Here is a 19,606-nt window from a genome sequence, read left to right on the forward strand (position 1 = left end):
GGAGAGACATGTTAGGGTGGAGGGCAATTATCAATTGTGGGTGGCAATATCTATTATGTTTGAAATGTTTCATGTATCCAGTAATGTCAACCATTTTATTACTGAAGAAACATCCTACATCAGCAACGAGCAAACTTTAAATAAGGAGAGCGAGTATATATCAAGAAACCTCAGATCCAGGTACAAAATAGGGGGCAGTTTTGAAAAGAGCAAAATTTCATCAATATATAATTTCTACTTGAAATGCTAATAAGCAAGTAGTGACTATCCTAATCCAAAAGAACTCAAGCTCCAACAACTTCAGCCTCCCCCTCGGCCATTGTTTCATCAGCAGGTCTGTCAATCTTCACACCAATATCCTGTGAGTAATCACCATGAACCTGCACATGAACAGCAGGAAAAGGACCACCCCATCAATACATTAGCACTCCAACATTTCAAGTGAGCATGTTTAATGGTGCAATTCGAGATTCTTCTGTTGCAATATTGTGAAAAAAATATGAAACTGTAGAATAAGCACGAGAAATATACCTCCATCAATTTTCCAAGATCAAATTTGGGAGCCTTCAAAATCTTGACTTTTCGGATGAAGACATTCTGTAAAGGGTATATGCCAGTTGTTGCCTTTTCAATCTCCTTACCAATCACCTCAGGGATGAACTTTTGCACCAAATCTTTCAAGTCACAGGATGAAGCCTGGTTGACCATAATTTCCCTCATCTTCCTACGAATCTGACATTAGGAACAGCCCATCAACCAACCAAGAGTTAACACACGCAACTAGTGCATCATCAGTTGAAAACATAAATCAGGGAGATAAATGTAAACCTGACGGATCTGACTGCTTTGGGCATAGCATGTTCGCTTGACCTGGTTTGGACGCCGCTTGGTGAATGCAATGCAGAACATCCTGAGGGTGTAATTATCTGTGGTCTTGACATCCACATGGGCTTCAATCAGTGTTTGCCACTTTCGAACCAGAGACCTCAGCTTGTCAGTTGTGAAGCTCATTCCCTGAAATTTAGAATGAAAAGAAGAATTTGAGAAAACTTCAATATAACAAAACACTGAAAAGCAGAATCATGGCCTTACTTGTTTCGATAATAAAATTTTATGCCACAAAAAGTACTCACCCAAAAGTTTGTCAGCACATTCCTCCCTTGCACATCCTCAGCTCTGAGGCGGATCTTCCTGAAGGCATGATCCTCGTCATTTTGAAGATCAGCAAGAGATACTTCAAAAACTCGATGTTTCAACCCCTCAGAAGCAATCTGTTAAAAACAAGCCAAATCCAATTTGAACAAACAACAAAAAAACACCTGAAAATATACCAGAATTCTATATACAGTAGAACTTTCAACCAGCTATTCCTGATACAACAACACAGCAGCAAACAAGCAACCCCAATAAAATCTTATTCTAAGGATATCCATAGATCATTCTATGCATCACTCTAATATTAAAGCAAGGATCCAGAATACATGCAACACATCCATCACTCGACTCTCTTCCAAATAGATCAGATTAGCACTAAGCATCATAAGACAGTCACATAGGTCGTGCATTACAATTTCCAGAGAGCACATCATCCTATTTTTATTAATCCTTATATTTTCCAAGAAATTAAAGCAAACTCAGTGCTTCAAAAACACTACAACAGATACATAAGCAAAAATCTTTGACAAGAATATGCATTCTCCCCTCTTTTGAACCAAAAGTAATAACAAGGGGAACAATATCATTTAATAAAAAAATTCAGTTAAACAATAGCAAATGAAATATGTAAAGATAAAAGGAAAAAAAAAAAGACGAGACCTTAGTTCCTTGTGTTCTGGTGACAAGGGTTCTGCCAATATCTTTGACAGTGAAGCCAGATGGTGCCTTCACAACATACCAATCCTTCTTTGAAAATGGATCAGCTCTGTTTCAATTTTTTTCATCAAATCAGAGAAAAACCCACCACCAAATCTCTAAATAAATGCATAATAACTAGAAAATAAAAGATTTCTTCTTGTACTCTCGGCAGATATACTTACGCTTTCTTCTTCCCCCCTTTCTTTCCCTTTGAAATCCTCTTGTTCTTCCTGCAAAACAACACCAAACACATCAATAACCCGAGAAAGAGAGTGTATAGATTCTAGAGAGGGGGAGGGTGTACCCGACGGCCATGTTTAGAGAACAGCAAGCAGTTTAGGGTTTGATTGCTGCCTTCTGCTTCTTCTGTTGCTGTCGTGAGAAAACAGACTGGCAGCGAAGGTTGGTCCTTTATAATTTATATACAAATCCTATTAGGGTTGGCCTTTTTTATCATGCATGTTCACTAGGGTTTCTTGCATGCATATGCGCCGCCGTTTTGCTGCTTAATTATCTTTGCCCTTTTTTTTCTTTTTCGTCTTTTGATTTTACTATGTATTATGCAACAGAAATGATTTCTTTTTTAAAACTAAGGTACTACGGCATGGAAAATTTTGTAATGCTGAGTGAAACTAGTAATAATTTATTTTAAAGAAAAAAAACAAATATAAAAAGAAGAGAAAATGTATAATTTATTATTCATAAAAAAATAATAAGAATATTCATATTTAGAATTTGTCTATATTAGCTGTATTTTTTTTAAAATGAATGCAAGTGAGTACCATAAAATGACTCCATAGCATAGAAATTAATTAACATATTTTTTTATAAAAAAAATCAAGGAATAATAAGGTGGTTTGAGTTATATAGGCATATAGCCTTGAAAGGTGCAAAAAAAACTATTTGGAATTTGCCTTAATCAGAGAAATTGGCCAAGGGGAATCCATAAACTCCAGCCTTTTTTAGGTTGCCCGATACCAAACACGCAGTATACTTGTACTCCCATGAATCCCAAGCAAGATCACACCATGTATATTGTACATGGTAGAATGAAAACCCTTGGAATCACATGCATCCTAGAATTCACATATTGAATTCGCAAGGATAAGCAAGTTGGCCGTAATAACCGCAGCTCTGCAAGTTAACATATCTAAATGACTAATAAAACATCCAGACCTTACACATTCCATAAATTTGGCATCCATGACAGACGCGGAATGGATGTCGAATCTCTGGCCCTGTAAAACTGAGCAATCGAAAAAATGAAGGCAGCGAAATGAGAGGGAAACAGGAAGTGTATAAAATCTAAATTAGGCAAGAGAGGATAAAAGCCTTGTAACTTTCCTAGTCTGTGAAACTGAGCATTCCAAATAATATATCAAATCCTCATGCCAAGGACTCAGCAAAGAAAAAAATCAAGGAAAGAGATAACACACGAAGATAATTAGTATAATGCATTTAAATTATACGATTCTGCAGTGTTTGTAAGGTTTAGCTTGTGGTCTAGGTTACTGAGGGCCACTTCAGATCTTGGAATATGGGGCAACAAAGAAGATCTTCAAAAATAGCAACCAGTTATGATGAAACTTTCAAGCTTTTAAAAGCTGAAGTAAGCACAGTGAGTTTGCCCGAAGCTCTCTGCTTGTACTCTTTCTCCAAAGCTGCAGTTGCCAAAGATTGCAAGTCTGGACAGTCCTTGTCTTCCTTGTTTCGTCCTTTTGAAAGTTGTGCAATGGCTGACATGCACTGGATAACAAGAATAATAAATTCCTTGTTAGTCACACAGTTTAGAAACCATGTCAAAGGCAGAAAACTGAAAACATAGACTCCTAATGATAATAAAGCTAGCACATGACTTATATAAACATCCGAGGAAGGTGAAAATAGAACCTAATAAAAAAATTTCAATGCCAGCATCACCTAATACATGTAACTACATTCTGAAGTGAAATATTTGCACATGCATGCATACACATTAAGGAAGAGGATGAGGTAGCTCACCAAACAAATACCAAAAAGCGCCCTGGTATTCTTGCCCCCAGTCAAATCTATGGTGGAAGAATAATATTTCCTTGCTGTCTGAAGGTTTTCGAGTCCACCAAGAGTGTAAAGCACCTGTTGATTCAGGAAAGCAAAGGCAATTTAGTACTCATCATAAAAGAAGTCATTATATGAATTGATCTGTTGCTACTCTTGCACAAATGCTAAATGATAGATTGGAACTGTAGGTGTGGATGATATAACCAAAATAAATAAGTTACTCACATCAGCATATGCTAAATGAAAGAGTGGAACCGTGGGTTGAGATAATATTAGCTCCTCATAGCAGAAAGCTGCTTGCTTGTACCTGATTTATCAAGGCAGAAACAGGGCTTAAGCTACTGATAAATAATACAGCAGCAACTGGTAGTCATTTGGTAGATAGTAGCTTTCCTAAAATATAATATGAAAAAGGAAAATTCCTCACATTTGCAAGGAGACATATATCTCAGCAAGTTCTCTCCAGGCATCATGATCAGCCATAAATCTAACGAAAGCAAAGAGGAAATTCAGTCCCATGTTAAACTAATATCATCAAAACTGCAAGAAAGGAGGTTTGTGCCTCACGTTTCTAGATACTTATTGAGCCATTCGATTGCCCCTGACAAATTGCCTTGTGCCTTTGCCAAAGCTACCCTTCTCTTGTGTACTACCTACATAAGAAAAATGAAAGTAGCTTGATTTTTAACATCAGTTTTTGTTAATTAACAACAATTATAATTCACGGTTCAGAAAGACAGTAAAATGAGGCTTTACAAGGAATTTTAATTTCGAGAAAACTTGGATACAAAAATTTACCTGATCAAAAGGATTGTCCTCTAAAAGGCTTGAGTATGCCTTTTCAGCCTCTCCCCAAGATCCCTTTGCTTCAAGTAACAGTGCCTCCAGCCTGCCTGTGATTTGTGTCAAAACAGAAAACCATGCCACACATGTTAATATTCAAGTAAAAAAATTCCTTAAGATTACTGTTGAAAAACAAAAGAAGGAAATATTCATATTGTTAAATTTTAATCAGCCAAACATGGCAAAGCCCACCAATAAAAATTTATAAATATAACAGCCTGAACCAAAAGTCATTGAAGTATATAAGATCTTTTGGCCCTAATCAGCAACACAGGCCAATTCAACTAAAGGACAATAAGCATCACACCAGCGAAAGGTCACCCCCCCTTCCTAATCCCACACTATGCAAATCTTATATAAGGACCTCTATCATTTGAACCAGAAACAAATCCAGCCCTCTCCATTTCTCAACTCTTGAGCAAACACCTAAAGACACAAGAAGGAATGTGTGTGGTCATAGTATTAACATTTAGATATCATATTTGAAGTCCAGTACCTCATTATCCACACTATCACTAAAGAAAAAACAAGCTGCCAGCTCACCTTATAGAACAATTTAAAAATGAGGATGTGATCTTCGAATTTCTTAATGAAGAGCTATTAAATGGTAGGAAAATTGCCTAGTAGGGTTATGCATTGCATGCAATTGAACAATCATGAACAAAAAGAAGACCAAAATTATCATTAGTTCCCATGCACACTCATAAACACACTGAATCACACTTTAATGGTTGGTCATATGGTATTTTTAACTTACCAACTCTTTTGCTCTCTGGAAATTTCTTCCGCAACACATTTACACAGTCCTGCAAAAGATTGCAGATTTAAAATTGCATCAACTTCAAAACAGAGAATCTCATACCACCCAGCTACAGTAACCAGCAAATGCATATGAGTTGAGTTGAGTCAAATAAGCTCAAATACACCTATGGATGCAAGACTCAAGTATATAACAGTTGTCTTGAAAGGCAATGCACAAAAGAGAGAAGAGAGAAAACATAAAGAGAAACAAGAGAAAAGAATGAAGTTTCAAGGATAGATAGCCTTGGCAGCAATATGTACAAAAATCTCTCTTTACTCAATTTACCTCAACATTCTAAATTAGAATGTTCAGAAAAATAAAATCTATTATGATGAAGTTTCAATTTGATTAGAAAAAAATTAGCATGCCCCATAGTCAAGTAAGAAAATAGACAGTTCAGGAAAGGCAAACATCAATAATAAAAAAACCAGGGGCAAGATAATTTGATGAATAATGTGATACAAATGAACATTCTAAGCACATTTTGTTATGGGCCAAGGGCTAAGAAAGAATAGAAGCAAAGATAAAGTCTAAAATAATAAAAATAAATAAAATACATAAAATCATTCTGGAACCAGATAAATACCAACTGTGAGCCGACATTCAGAAAATCACATATCACCAAACTAAATCTATTGCCAGCATGAAATATCAATTAAATCACAGGTGAACTACAATCTGTGCAAAATATTACTTCACCGGCAATCAGAACACAGGGTTTCATGCTATACTTAATGTCAAAAGAACTAAGAAGTATGGTGGGGCATGGATATGAATTTTATTTCTTTGAACTAATGACATCTCAAGGAATGAGGACATATCATCTAAATGAACAACCAGCATCATTTGCGATAGCTTCTACTGAGTGCCTAGGTGAGCTTATGAACTATAAGAACAATAAAAGGTGTGAGACAAGTCTCAGATGTTAAAAATCCATATATAACAAGTATATTAACTATTCTTGATCTACATAAATTAGTTCTTTAATGATGAGTAGAAACATCAGCTAAAGCACCTAAAGTGACAGAGATTTGAAACTCAAATCCAAAAAACATTGAGCTGCAATGAAACGACTGTTACCTTTGCAACCTCAAGAGATTGACAGTCCATAGCAGCAATTGCAACCTCTTCATATAGAGTCCATTCTACATCAAAAAAGAAGTAACAATAAATCAGTATAAGAATATAATCAAGTCAAAGTAATTCATAAAAATGGGAGCTTAAATCATCGAAACAGCCAGCACAAAGTGTGTGTCTGCAATCCATAACCAATTAACATCAAGTTTCAAGACCTCAGATCTCAATTATTCAACAAAAAAAGAAAAAAGTTCATAACTGACTAACCAAATTACATAATCACATTAGTTCTTACTCAAACCCAATTCAAATCAAGCTCCAAACTTTCAAACCCGGAAACAAAACTAAATCCAAAAGACTCAAAATCTACCATAATTGAGCAAAGCCCGGATGAGAAAATCAATAAAACAACCAATCGAAAGAGAGAAAGTACACACCTTCAGAACCAAGACTGGATCTTTTCTTGGAATCATTCAGGATCGATAAACCGTGCTTTAACACCTTGTCAGAACGCCTAACTTTGAGCTTTCTAACCAAGCAGAGATACTCCCATGCTCCTCCTCCTCCATTGTCCACTTGACTCTCCAATCTATTCAATTCTGTCTCTTCTGATTTGGTCACCATATCTGCTTTCCTTCTCTCTCTGTTTGCGTTTCTATGCGGGAGAGAGTTTGGGGACTCTGTTTCTTAGCCGGCTATTTTTTGGATCTGCGATTACTAACGATTTTGTTTTAAGGCACCGTTTGACGCACTGGTTAAACGATTTGTTATTTTTTAATATTTTTTGTTTTAAATTAAAAAAATATATATTGTTTTATCGTTTGAATGTATTAGTATTAAAATTAATTTTTAAAAATATGATTTTAATATATTTATAACTAAAAAAAATTGAAAAACAATATCTACCACCTTTTTAAATACTTTCTAAAGCATGTGTTAGAAACCTTGATTTAACCCCATACTATAACTTCATTATCAATTGAATTCTTTTTTGATTTTATCTATATCATCCTAAATATACACATAAATAACATTTATTGGATAGGAGATTTGTGCCGCATTGTGAGCCGGGTAAAGTTTTCCTTACACGGAAGAAAAATGTTAAGTTGATGCTAGTGTTTTTAAATGAGTACAAAAATACGAGATCTAGATTATTTGCTTAACCTAATACAGTAAACTTGATTAATTTAATAATATGATTTAAAAAAAAAAATTGTAAATTATCCAAACAAAAAAAGACAATGCTTAATCATATTTAAGACGAGATCAAAGAAAATTGTGTTGGAAATTTATTATTGCTCGGTCACAGAAAAATAGCTTTATTGAATGGTTCAGATGTTATGGCAAAAGACTTCATGTTGATATCAAAAAAGGTCATATGTGCATTTCAAGAAACAAACCAAAAGGCAAACTAATCAAAAAATCATGACATTAGCATTTCATGTTTATAATTAATAATTTAATTTAAAAAAAAAACAAAAAAAAACTAAATTAAACAGAGAATTATAAAATAAAAAGATATGAAATAACTCGGGTTATTATAGCTTATCAAAACGATTCATACATAGTTACGAAGGCTCCATGTCAACACTAAAAGAGTTTGCATGCATTGTTAGAGTAATGAATTGGAAAACAAACTAAACAAAATAGTATGGGGATAAACATATCATGCTTATATTTAATCATTTAATTTAAAAATATAAAATATAAAAGAAAGCTAAATTGAATAGAGAGATATTAAAAAAAAAAAAGACCTAATATAGCTTATGGTATTATCAAAATTAGTAAAAAATCATATAGAAAGCAAACAAAGATAAATAATGGAGTTCAATCTTAAATTAAATAAATTTTAAATGATTAAATTAAAAAAATATAAGCTTGAAAAAAGGACAAAAAAATTAAGCAAACCGGATGAATTCTTTAAACTCGGGTTAATCAAGGAAGAAACAAGGAAATAAAAGAAAAGAAAAAAGAGTTATGTACGTCAAACTAGAAATCTGTTTAGAACACGCACTGCATCTAGATTTAGAGGAAGCCGAGACGAATCAAATGTTGCCTTGGAAGCCACCTTATAACTACCACATGGTGTCTTATACGCCGTCCAAATAACATGAAGACATTTCACACACGGGTCTATTGGCGCCACGCACAAGCCTTTTTTTAATGATATTTATACTGAATCAATTATGAACATCCCCTCTTTAGCAACCATATTATTATATAAAAAAATTTAATATAAAAAGATGTAAAGGCCCATGCACCACGGATGTAAAAAAATTGTCTTCAAGAGCAAATATATCATTTGATTATTTTAAAAAATAAAAAAGACAACAAAGTCTCTATATCTAGGTTTAAAAAATTTTGTTTTTAAAAGTAATTTTGTTGTGCTAAATAAAAATATAAAGATCTTATTTCCCTCATTCAATTCTAAATGACTTTTTTTTTTATCATTTGAAAAATATAATTGTAAAATCATCCATTTATTGTTGTAGTCCATTCTAAATTCACTTTTGTACCACTTTCAAAACCGAGCACTTGTATATTTCTTTAACATCGATTATGTTTACAAGTAAAATTGATAAAATTAAAATTTTTAAAATTCAGCTCACACGTTTGGATTTAGGTTTTTGGTGGAGGATGGTTGTTTTTCGTAAAAGACACATAATCAATAACAAGGAATCAAAACCAAAAAGAATTTAGATTGGCACAATTCGTCATTAACATTTGATTGAATGTGAAAATGAATAAATGCTAAAAACATAAAATAGATGATTAATAATCGATTTTTGATTTTTTTTGCTAGTAATGTTCTTATTGTTTTTACTTTTTCATTTATTTTCTTATTTTGATAGATTTTTTTTTCATATTAATATTTGTATCTAGTTAACTTGTGCGCATATCAACTAATTCCACATATCTTAAAGTTAATAACTATGTAAGCCTATAATGACTTTAAGAGTTGTGAGATTATGTTTCGATTTTTATTTATATTAATTGTATTTAAAATTAATTATCACTTTTCAATTATTTATATTTATATTTAACAGAGAATTATAATTTTAAAAAAACTGTAAATGTGTATTTCACAATGTAGTTCATCATACTTTTTAAAATGTTTTTCACTAAAAATTATTAAAATGTAATAATTTTTTTTTAATATTATTATATAAAAAATATATAAAACATTAATTTACCACTTTTCTAAACAAAGAACAATTTAAAAATTATTTTTGAAAAACACAAGTTATATCCACTTAAAACACTTACAACCATAGTTATCAAACTCGATATGGGGGTTGATTCAATCAAAAAGCTGGACCTCGGGTTACACGGCTTGACTCGGGTTAACCCGAATCAACCCGAATTTTAAAAAATAAATATATATGAAGCTTTAATATTTCATACAAAAAAATTAAGAAACAATCTATGTGAATATATGCTATATATATTATAAATAATAAAGTTTAAAAGATTATTTCAAAAGGTCTTGTATCTTAAATTAAAAAATATATTATTTAAAAAGTTATTATTTTAAGTTGAAGTATTTAAACTAATTTTTTATATATATTAAAAAAACATAATTTTTTTTTCTTATGAATAAAAAATATATATACTAAAGGATTTCAAATCTCATATTAAAAAAATAATTTTTTTTCTTATAAATATAGAATATATATATTAAAGGACTTTATATCCAACATCGAAAAAATAAAATATTATTATAGTATTTATATAATAAACTTTGAAAAAAAATTAATAATCATCTAAAAAATACTTTAAAAAAATCTCTTATTAGAAGAAAAAACACATTTGAAAAAAAAAAAAAAATCTCAACCAGGTTTTTTTGGGTTATCGGATCACGGATCACCCGGGTTTTACTAGACTTTTACTCACCCCAATCTTTTATTTTATTCAGATCAGTCCAGCTACGGAGTCAACCAAATCTTAAGTTAACCCACTGACCGGTTTGAGTTTAATAACCATGCCTCCAGCAGCCCAAACAATTGCTAAAACCCTACAAAGGGCAACCAACCAGACTTGCAACTTCCAGAGTTCCAGTTCCAGTTCTAAGCACTGCTTGTTCTTGTATTTTTAATCAAAACTCTGACAATGGAAACATCAAAAGCCACGGAAGAATCAGACGTTGGCATCCTTTGTTACATCTCTCAACTCCCTGGTTTTCGTGGCATCCTCAAACAAAGGCAAGTGATTCCTCAAATTCCACAACCCCATAAACACACTATCAATGTACAAGTCTAAATTCACACACATATAATGCACTTAATTTCAACTGAGCCCTTCTAAATTTGAATATTTTTAGCATTTTTAATGAAAAAGGAACAAATTTCGATGGTTTGTGTTTTTTTTTTTGGGTGCTTTCCAGGTATGCTGATTTTATTGTAAATGAAGTTGATACTGATGGAAATGTGGTTCACTTGACCTGTTTGGAGCCTCCTCCTCAGGTGGGTTTGTTACTTTCCGTTGGGTTTCTTTGTAGAGTTTGTACTCTGAATTTTTTGGGCATGTCTTTGAAAGGTTTTTAGTGTTAAAGTTTGTCCCTTTTCTTGGTTCAGATGGTGGAGGAGACTAAGGAGTGTGCGGCAAAGGTATCTGATGAGAAAACGAGTGAAAGTAAGAGTTATGAAGCTGAAATTGGATTGTTTAGATCACTTGCTGGTGATTCTGACGCTGAAAAGTTGGAAAGTTTGATAAGTCAAGTTGACTCTTGTACTGGAAGTGAAGATAGCGTTCCACATATCGTGCTTTCACCGGATTCTAATAAAACACATCGAACGGTTAGTTTTCAATTTGAAAAATTACTTTCCGTATGTTCATGGCTTGGCATGTGCAGTTAGTTTTGGTCCTTGTTGAAATAAATTTGATCGTTATGTTAGGTGGATATTTTTTTTAGCTGGATGTTTTCAAGCCAAGAATCTAACTAGAATGAGTCGATTTAATTTGGTTTTAGATGCCAAAAGTAAGAGCCTGTGAAAGAAAATGCTTGGCCTACTTTAGTCTGGTCTCATACATTTCTGTTGTTAGATAATTGCTACTTTGATTTTTTTCAGGCAGTGCATAATTTCTTCAAGCAGAACTTCAAGTTCCTCGTCACTGACACCACCGACGGACCAGATGCTTCATCAAAATGTATTCGTGTAAGATTAGATTCTGGAGGGCATAAGAACAATGGCAGAAATTCTAAGAAACGGAAAGAAAGAGGTGAAAAACCCTTTGATAGCAGAGGTTCAAGCAATTGGCCAGAACATCTCGGCAAGTTTCTTAGGTAGTGGGCATATGAGGCGGTTTGATATGCTATTTATACAGAAGTTTAATGCCTTCTTGTTATATTCCTATAGTTATCATGCCAGTAAACCTTACCCAAAGGTTTCAACCATTCACTAATCAAGGAGACCATCCATCACTGTTTAAACACATTTTGAATGTAGAAACCTTAATTTCATCCATTCATGATGGATTCATTGGATTGGGATGGATATTGTAGTAAAATAAGAAAGTGAAAGCTGACATTAACTGATGTACCTGACAACAAAGATATGGTAGAGATTATGAATTTCTGGTCCCATATGCATATCCATAATATGAACCATCCAATGAGTATATAGCTTACACTAGAATATGTGAATCAGTTATTAGAAAAATGATGCCTGCACTCAAAATCTAAATAATGTCTTCCTATCTTTTGACATGCATTTTTCACATGCAAGTGACAAATTTACCAGGCTTTCTCCTAATCCTTTATAACAGTTGCAATGGAAGTAGTGGCAATACAGCTTATCTTTCAATAAGTATACTCCCATGTGTCAGCTTGGATGTAAAGCAAGAAATGTATCTTGTAGCTATATGATAAAGGCGACAGATTATTGGTTCAACAGTGCAACTTTCCTTTTCTCATGAACACTTTCCAGTTTGCAATGTTGCCTTCTTCTTCTTCTTCTTTTTATGGGAGTTCTTTTTAATTTGTATTGAACAACTCCTGAAAGGCACCGTGAATAAAAAATTTCAGGTTTCATCTTTACAAGGAGAACAAGGATACACAGGAGGCCTTAGGAATCATAGGAAAGATGCTTGGTATTCAGGTATAGCTTGTTAGAATTGTTGAAGGTAACTTATTTTGGTTCACATGTTGTGACATGGGAACGATAGAAAGTTACTGTGAATTGATCAGTGCAGTGCTAAAGTAGCAGCAGTGGAAGAGAGAAAATTATTTCCATATCAATCTTTTTCCAACTTTTTTATATGGGAATGATTTGAGTTGTACGCTGCACCCATTTCTCCCTATCTGAATTGTTGATGTGCATGATATATTCAAAATGCTCTTATCATGCTTAAATAATGTTCTACCTTCTGATTGATAGCTTTGTTTGACAGTCTAAATCATTTGGTTTTGCGGGTACAAAGGATAAGCGTGCTGTCTCAACTCAAAGAGTAAGCCGTTTTACTACCACTAAATCTGCTGCTATTGTTCCCTTTATGGTTTTTTATCTACAAAAATTATTTGGTCCTACCTGCACTCTATTGCTCACTTTGGATATTAATTAAAATGGAACTCTATGCAATTGTAAAGTAAGTTCTCCTCAACTGAGATGTATGGGTGGGGTATGGGCATTTCATGGTATGCTTATTGTTTGTACATGATTATGCTGTATGTGTATCTGTGCAGACAACTCTACTTCGTCTGTGTTTGTGTCTGTGGTGTTATTTTGCTGGGGCATTTGCTAATTTACCCTGTTTTTTGAGTCCATGGAGAAGGTATTTCAGAGAGAAAGTCATTTTTTGCTTCCAGGTTACTGTTTTCAAGCAACAAGCAAGTAGACTAGCTGCTCTTAATGACAGGTTGATTGGTATCAAAGTGGGCGACTTCTGGTAAGCTCTAACTTCATTTTTTTTTTGTGTTTTTCTCCCAATATGTTGTGTGACCCTTTTATGAGCTGGAGTTGCATAATTCTTCAGCCATGTCAAAGAAGGACTTCTTCTTGGGAAGCTCCTGGGAAATCGATTCACAGTCACTCTACGGTGAGAGTGCTTTCCCACGCATAAAATCCTGTTTTGTTTTATTGGATGCTGAAAATGTTGTTCAATTCATCAAAGAAAAAAGTCATTCATGGTTCCATTCACTTTTCAATCTCTCGTGATTTGGACTCACATCTTTTACAAATTTCCTTAGAGGGGTCATTGCAGATTCTGAAGACACCATCAAGGCAGCGGCAGATTCCTTAGGAAGGCATGGGTTCATCAACTACTTTGGTTTACAGGTACTTCCCTGATGATTCCTTCAGCTGCCTGCAAAGTTGTTGGCTGACAGTGGTTGCTGATCTTCAACAATTGCAATACTTGGTATATCTTATGTGCATACATTAGTGTCCAATGATTTGACTTATATGTTAGATTGTGTTCTTTTCAGCGTTTTGGAACTGGTTCTGTGCCAACACATCTTATTGGAGCCACACTGCTCCGAGGAGAGTGGAAAACTGCTGTAAGCTTGATCCTTGATCCAAGAGAAGGAGATATCCTTTTATTATTTCCATGTTTGTACTATTAACTCCAGTGGGCTGTTTCATTGGAATCTAAAAACATTATCAAGGAAACTTTTAGTATGAACTGCTGTTTTCCTTGACTAATTCCTGTAAATACAAAGAGATGTGATAAGGATGGCAAGGGAATACTATAAGGAAAGTAACGATATTGAAGGGACCCTAAGGCAATTACCTCGCCATCTGGTTGCTGAAAGGGCTGTAGTAAGTTGTCCACTGTCCCTTCTGTGTAATTTTCTTTATCTGATGCCCTGCTAGTAATCAGTGATTCCATGAAAAATGTTGCTGTAAATTTTTAATCTTTAACACGTGATACTTTCCCCTATTTATTTGTATCATCTATTTACTAGCTATGTTGTTGATGGCCCCACATCTGTCAAGAGATTTGCACCAGATGCAATAGAAGCATGATTACTTCTTTTCTTCTTGCATTTCACGATAAACATTTTACTTGCAATATCATGCAGCTTCAGTGTTTGAAGAAATGTCCTGGCGACTACTTGCAGGCCATGAAAGCCATACCTAGGACTTTGAGAATGATGTAAGTGATTACTAACCAATATTAGAATGTAATTTCCTTATGTTCCTGTAAATAGACGGCCTGTTGGAAAGAATTAGCAGAGGCAGTCTATGTTTCATACTTACATAAGTACTTTATGAAAGCATCTTTGACACAAATCACATACATCACTGCAGTAGAACATCTGATAAACAAATTTACGAGTTCGCATCTACACAAATCTTATTGCTCATGAATGCTCCATTACATGGAAATTATTTCAATATTTGATGCATTGTTGCCTTGAAAGGACATTATCTAGTATGCAGAAAGACAGCACACTGCCTTCACAAAATTGGTACAACAGGGATATCTTTTTTGTATGTAGCATGCCAGTGCTTAGGATCTTATGAGATAATGTGAAACCTAATATCAGTATTTTATAAAACGTTGTCTTTGAATGGAAAAACCATGTTTTCTATGAGTCATCTTAATAAGAGATTATGGAGAAGCATGTCTTACTGGAAAATAGTGCTGTGACCTTTTAGCTTTCTGGTCTTGATTTCAAGATTTATATTAATGTCTCTTGTCACTATTGTTTAGGTATGTGCACGGTTACCAAAGCTATTTGTGGAACCATGCAGCAAGTGAGAGAGTGCAAAAATATGGTATACTCTCGTATTTTCTGAAGCTATTTTTCTGCATTCCTTTGTGTGCATATCAAAAAAAGCATATGATTTGAATGCCACCTTCATTATTGTCAAAGAGGTATTGCAACTATTCACCTAATTTGTTATTGTCTCTCCTTGTGTCAGGATTTGACCAAGTTGTTCTGGGGGACTTGGTGTATTGTAAAGGGGATGATTCCGAAAAGGAGACAGTTGGAGTTAATTCTGAATGTAACAACGACAACTGTGATGATACATATGATTGTAGTCATTTAGATGAAACCTCAGGAACTGATCTTCTGGAAAGGAAAAATACTCTTGTTAAGGTCAGCTATTATATTATAGCTGTAGTACTAATCTTTTTGCTATTTTTAGCAAACATGTGGCACTGTGTGCCCTTAGGAACATCTCTACTGGATCATCCATAGTTGTCCATCATATATGTTGACATTGAATGTTAATATTGTGATAGTGCTTTCTGACTTTCATCTGATGTATAACCCACTGGTAAACCATTATCCTATTTTGTTTAATTTAAGTAGAGTTTTAGATGCCTACCTATCTTCTGGCAGGTGGTAACTGTTGAAGATGTGTCAGCTGGAAATTATACTGTTGATGATGTTGTCCTTCCTATGCCCGGGTAAGAGAGAGCCGTCATAGTCTTAATCATGAACTACTATGGACAAATCATTTATGAATTGTCCTTTATTTCTTTCTTTCTTTCTTTTTCAACATTGTAATTTTGTTCTTCTGGCAGATCTAGGGTAATTTTTCCAACAAATGAAATTGCCAAAGTTTATCATGATTTGGCAAAGAAGGTTCGTTATACCTCAGTACATGCTACTTTATGACACAATTGGTTTTTGAATATTTTGGTGCTTGTGAGTGTAAGTTGCATTTAAACATATCAGAAAGATAAGCATGCATATTCCAGGTCCCTGTCAGGTTAAGGTTAGGACAAACCCCTGGCAAAGCCTTGAGCAGGTTAAAATTTCATCATGGTCTTAAATTATCATTTCTCAGCAAATAGGCAAAAACCCAAGATCTCTCAATACAAGCAGACTCCTGAATATATCATCACTCTTTGCCCTCCAAGGGGAGTAGACTACGTTGTTTTTGATGATTGTCTTATTTGTTTTGATCAGGATGCTATCAATTTGACTGAAAGCGTTCATAGTGTCAAGTAGGGTACCTAATCTCTCTCTCTCTCTCTCTCCATGCACACTTTATTCTGATTGGAGTTATGTGTGTTGGTGCTCTTTGCAGGGAATTTTCCATAACCAGTATGACAGGAAGTTATAGGCGTGTTTTTCAGAAGCCACTGGACTTTGAATGGTTTGCCTTTTTCCTATTTTTTTAATAACACAGAGCTCTTTGGTCTTGAGTCTAAAGTCTAGTTATCTTGATAGTGCTGCTAATAAATCATTTACTTTCTTTTCATTCCAGGGAATTACTTGCATATAATGACAGTAATAAACCATTGGCAGAGACAGATCTGGATAACATTTCCAAGACCGGATCAACAAATATAATAAAACAAGAGGAACAAGGGAAGGGAGAGGACAACGATTTATCTGATTGCACAAAACTACCAGTGATCTCCCGAAATAGTATAGCTCTATCAACTGACACTAATGAGGGGAGTGAGAGAGAAGTGGAGTCAGAACAAGTCTCTGGTTCTAATTGGCAGGAAACCCAGATGGCTCTCAAGTTAAGCCTCACCCTTCCAGCTTCATGCTATGCAACAATGGCCATAAGAGAGCTGCTGAAAACATCAACATCTGTATGTAACTCTAAAAATTTTCTTCTTTAATGTGTTACTGGGATTCCTAGTCTAAAGGAGCCCCACCCCTTCTCTACAGACACCAGACTTGCCCAAAAAAATAAATGGATATATTTCTCCAGCTTAAACTGAAATCACAAAAAATTATCATCAATTGAACTTTTAGACCCAAATAAGGGTGACAGCCTGAAAATCCTTTACTAAAACAATCATATTGTGTTTTTAGCTGTCATAGTTTCCTTCTGTTTTTCAAGCGGCAGGTATGTGCATGCCACCTTACTAACTATTCGCTATATTTGCAGGTTACATACCACAAAACATTGAACCAGTGAGCACATCACTGCTCAAAAGATATGTACTTTCTAGGGAGCAGAAGTTACTAATTTATGAGAGCAAACAATTTTTAGTTGAGCTTTTACAGGTTTAGTGACCAAACCACTCACCTATCTTGTTGATGTTATGCCTCTTGTCAAGTCACCATGAAGTTCTTAAGCATTTTGTCTAGAGATTCGATGTTCACGCAGGTTAGGTAGCAGACAGTGAAACCACCCAGCTCGTTGCTCCTGTTGTTTATTTTCCTTGGGTTGTGATTCATTGTTGGTACAGGAAATATAACGAACACTACCTTGCCTTTTCTGGTAATTTGTGCTCGTAGCTTAATAGTAATGAAATTATGGCTTCTCTAATATTGAAGATCATGCGTTGTTTTTCCCTGAAGAAAAACCAAATAAATTCAAATAATTTATTTTTGTCAAGTACTCATGGGTGAGCTGAAAGCTCCGGTGGTTTGATACTGAATGCATGAATTTACAACAATCAACGCATTTACTATGATAGCATCATAGCAACTAACTTGTATGATGGTTCCATCTGTTGTTGGTATCGTGGGCATCGAATGAACTTTTAGTAGATATTCAGATGGGGCTGCAATCAGAAGAATAAAGGATTAAACAACCAAAAAAATTTAAGAGGATAAGTAAATCTCAAATGTTAGATATTGACATGAACCTCAACTGCTAACTCACCTCATATGTGACAAGAACTTTGCTGTAGATGGAATGGTGAGTGCTGGTTGTGATCTTGGCATCATAATTGTTATCTTTTGACCTTGTTGGTTGATAGAGTTTTATAAACCATGGGTCTTGGTTTTCGTGAGCCATGTGTTTTGAGTGCGAAGATGAACATTGTGACTGAGCATCCTGTTGGACAAGCAATCCATCCATAGAATGTTTGCTTGTTTTGAACTCTGATGCCTTGTTTAGGCTGCTGTTTCGGTTCACTCTGTGACCTGAATTTAGCCTTGGAAGATTCTGTGTCAGCCATGTAGTTTGGTAGGATTGAAAATTGATTAGAAAGAGTGTCGGCATAGTCTGGTGTCTCGTAAGTGAAAGAGGCTCTTCCTGGGGTTCTGGAAGGTGGTGAAAAGATTGAGGGGCTGTTCTGTGATGTGAAGCAGAACTCCTTGTATTGATGTTCTTGCCCCGAGATTTGTAGTTCCCCGGAGTAGAACCTGGGAACCTCTGTCTCTATTCTGTCTATTAATGGATGATTGATGTAGCCACTTCTGCTCGAAATTCCCCGTACTTAATGAAAATTAACATCAACTGCCTCCTGTGTGTGAATTCAAGTTAGCATCATAAATTTGGTGTTGACGATTAGATTGCATGTTTTTCATTAGCCTTGATGGTACAGCAAGGTATTGTAAGCTAATTTCAAAATCAGAGAATTCTCCATAGCTCTAAGTTCCGTCAACATTAGCATGATGATTTGTGATTTGTAAAGTACTGCAGATAAAAATGGACTACTTACTCTCTGTCTTGATGATCTGCTCTTGACGGAAATTTGTGATTCCCTGGCCATCTGAGCTCTTTGACAACGAGTTATTGCTTGTATTGTCATAAGTGCATGCATTCGCTGAAGAGTAGCAGCAGTTTGTTTCCTCACCTGGTACTAATACTTGTAACTTGACTAATCCCATTAACGCACACAAAGCTTTCCTGGCCTGAAAAATGGAGCAATTGATATACATATCTGATCCATGAAGGTTGGTTAAAAATTAAGCGGAAAGGAAGTATGTATGAATACCAGGTAAGAACGAAAGACAGCTTGAATCCTGGTGGCAGCTGCATCTTCTACTGCCTTTCTTATTCTATTTACTGCACGTGTTTGTGGGACAATAATGCTTCAGTGGCTTGCAAATGATAATGTGCTAAATATGGGTGGTCGTCCAGGATCCACCTTGCAGCTTCGCAGATTTGTCTCGTCTTAATTGTTGGATTCGAAGGTACAGTTGCAGTTGTTGTATCTTTCTCTGCATAGAAAGAGATATCTTTCTTCTTGCATTTCTCCTCCTTTTTTCCTAGAAAGAAATTAATCATCCACCTGCTTGCCTTTCCCATTGTTTCGTATCACCCCATCTAAGATCTTACTTCAAACCATATATAACAGTCACTGGAGAAAAATGATGAGCAACTATATGATTGCAAA

The 19,606-nt window shown here is 34.8% G+C and overlaps 3 protein-coding genes across 3 annotated transcripts; 1 reads left to right on the top strand and 2 right to left on the bottom strand.

Annotated features, from left to right (window-relative positions):
- Positions 1-135: 135 nt before the first annotated feature.
- Positions 136-2,312, bottom strand: LOC118051356 (small ribosomal subunit protein eS1). Its single transcript, XM_035061964.2, has 7 exons — positions 2,159-2,312; positions 2,037-2,084; positions 1,816-1,921; positions 1,134-1,271; positions 829-1,014; positions 532-732; positions 136-380 (listed from the first exon to the last, which is right to left on the bottom strand). The coding sequence occupies exons 1-7, from the start codon at positions 2,167-2,169 to the stop codon at positions 285-287; spliced, it is 786 nt and encodes a 261-aa protein (XP_034917855.1). The 5' UTR covers positions 2,170-2,312; the 3' UTR covers positions 136-284.
- Positions 2,313-3,133: 821 nt separating this feature from the next.
- On the bottom strand, positions 3,134-7,335 carry LOC118051355 (uncharacterized). The gene is made up of 9 exons (XM_035061963.2): positions 7,054-7,335; positions 6,620-6,684; positions 5,495-5,543; positions 4,693-4,787; positions 4,462-4,547; positions 4,322-4,381; positions 4,120-4,201; positions 3,856-3,969; positions 3,134-3,600 (listed from the first exon to the last, which is right to left on the bottom strand). The coding sequence occupies exons 1-9, from the start codon at positions 7,238-7,240 to the stop codon at positions 3,430-3,432; spliced, it is 909 nt and encodes a 302-aa protein (XP_034917854.1). The 5' UTR covers positions 7,241-7,335; the 3' UTR covers positions 3,134-3,429.
- A 3,271-nt stretch (positions 7,336-10,606) lies between these two features.
- On the top strand, positions 10,607-17,805 carry LOC118051354 (multisubstrate pseudouridine synthase 7). Its single transcript, XM_035061962.2, has 20 exons — positions 10,607-10,818; positions 11,001-11,079; positions 11,191-11,412; positions 11,686-11,900; positions 12,642-12,714; positions 13,007-13,063; positions 13,422-13,501; positions 13,589-13,651; positions 13,803-13,890; positions 14,040-14,142; positions 14,270-14,373; positions 14,637-14,710; positions 15,272-15,336; positions 15,484-15,662; positions 15,909-15,976; positions 16,094-16,154; positions 16,482-16,519; positions 16,603-16,671; positions 16,783-17,119; positions 17,422-17,805. Exons 1-20 carry the CDS (start codon positions 10,727-10,729, stop codon positions 17,449-17,451), a joined length of 2,097 nt encoding a protein of 698 aa, XP_034917853.1. The 5' UTR covers positions 10,607-10,726; the 3' UTR covers positions 17,452-17,805.
- The last annotated feature ends 1,801 nt before the right edge of the window (positions 17,806-19,606 follow it).

Source organism: Populus alba, chromosome 5, assembly GCF_005239225.2.
Source record: "Populus alba chromosome 5, ASM523922v2, whole genome shotgun sequence".
NCBI lineage: Eukaryota > Viridiplantae > Streptophyta > Magnoliopsida > Malpighiales > Salicaceae > Populus > Populus alba.

Excerpts from the sequence above, each read along its gene's own strand:
- LOC118051356 (XM_035061964.2), bottom strand. Across the intron at positions 1,272-1,815 it reads CCAGAACACAAGGAACTAAG|ATTGCTTCTGAGGGGTTGAA; the intron begins GTCTCGTCTTTT and ends TGTTTTTAACAG. Across the intron at positions 381-531 it reads ATCTTGGAAAATTGATGGAG|GTTCATGGTGATTACTCACA; the intron begins GTATATTTCTCG and ends GTTCATGTGCAG.
- LOC118051355 (XM_035061963.2), bottom strand. The coding sequence starts at position 7,240 with ATGGTGACCAAATCAGAAGAGACAGAATTGAATAGATTGGAGAGTCAA. Across the intron at positions 5,544-6,619 it reads AATCTCTTGAGGTTGCAAAG|GACTGTGTAAATGTGTTGCG; the intron begins GTAACAGTCGTT and ends AATCTTTTGCAG. Across the intron at positions 3,601-3,855 it reads CGCTTTTTGGTATTTGTTTG|TGCATGTCAGCCATTGCACA; the intron begins GTGAGCTACCTC and ends CTTGTTATCCAG.
- LOC118051354 (XM_035061962.2), top strand. The coding sequence starts at position 10,727 with ATGGAAACATCAAAAGCCACGGAAGAATCAGACGTTGGCATCCTTTGT. Across the intron at positions 11,901-12,641 it reads CATCTCGGCAAGTTTCTTAG|GTTTCATCTTTACAAGGAGA; the intron begins GTAGTGGGCATA and ends AAAAAATTTCAG. Across the intron at positions 13,502-13,588 it reads ATCAAAGTGGGCGACTTCTG|CCATGTCAAAGAAGGACTTC; the intron begins GTAAGCTCTAAC and ends ATAATTCTTCAG.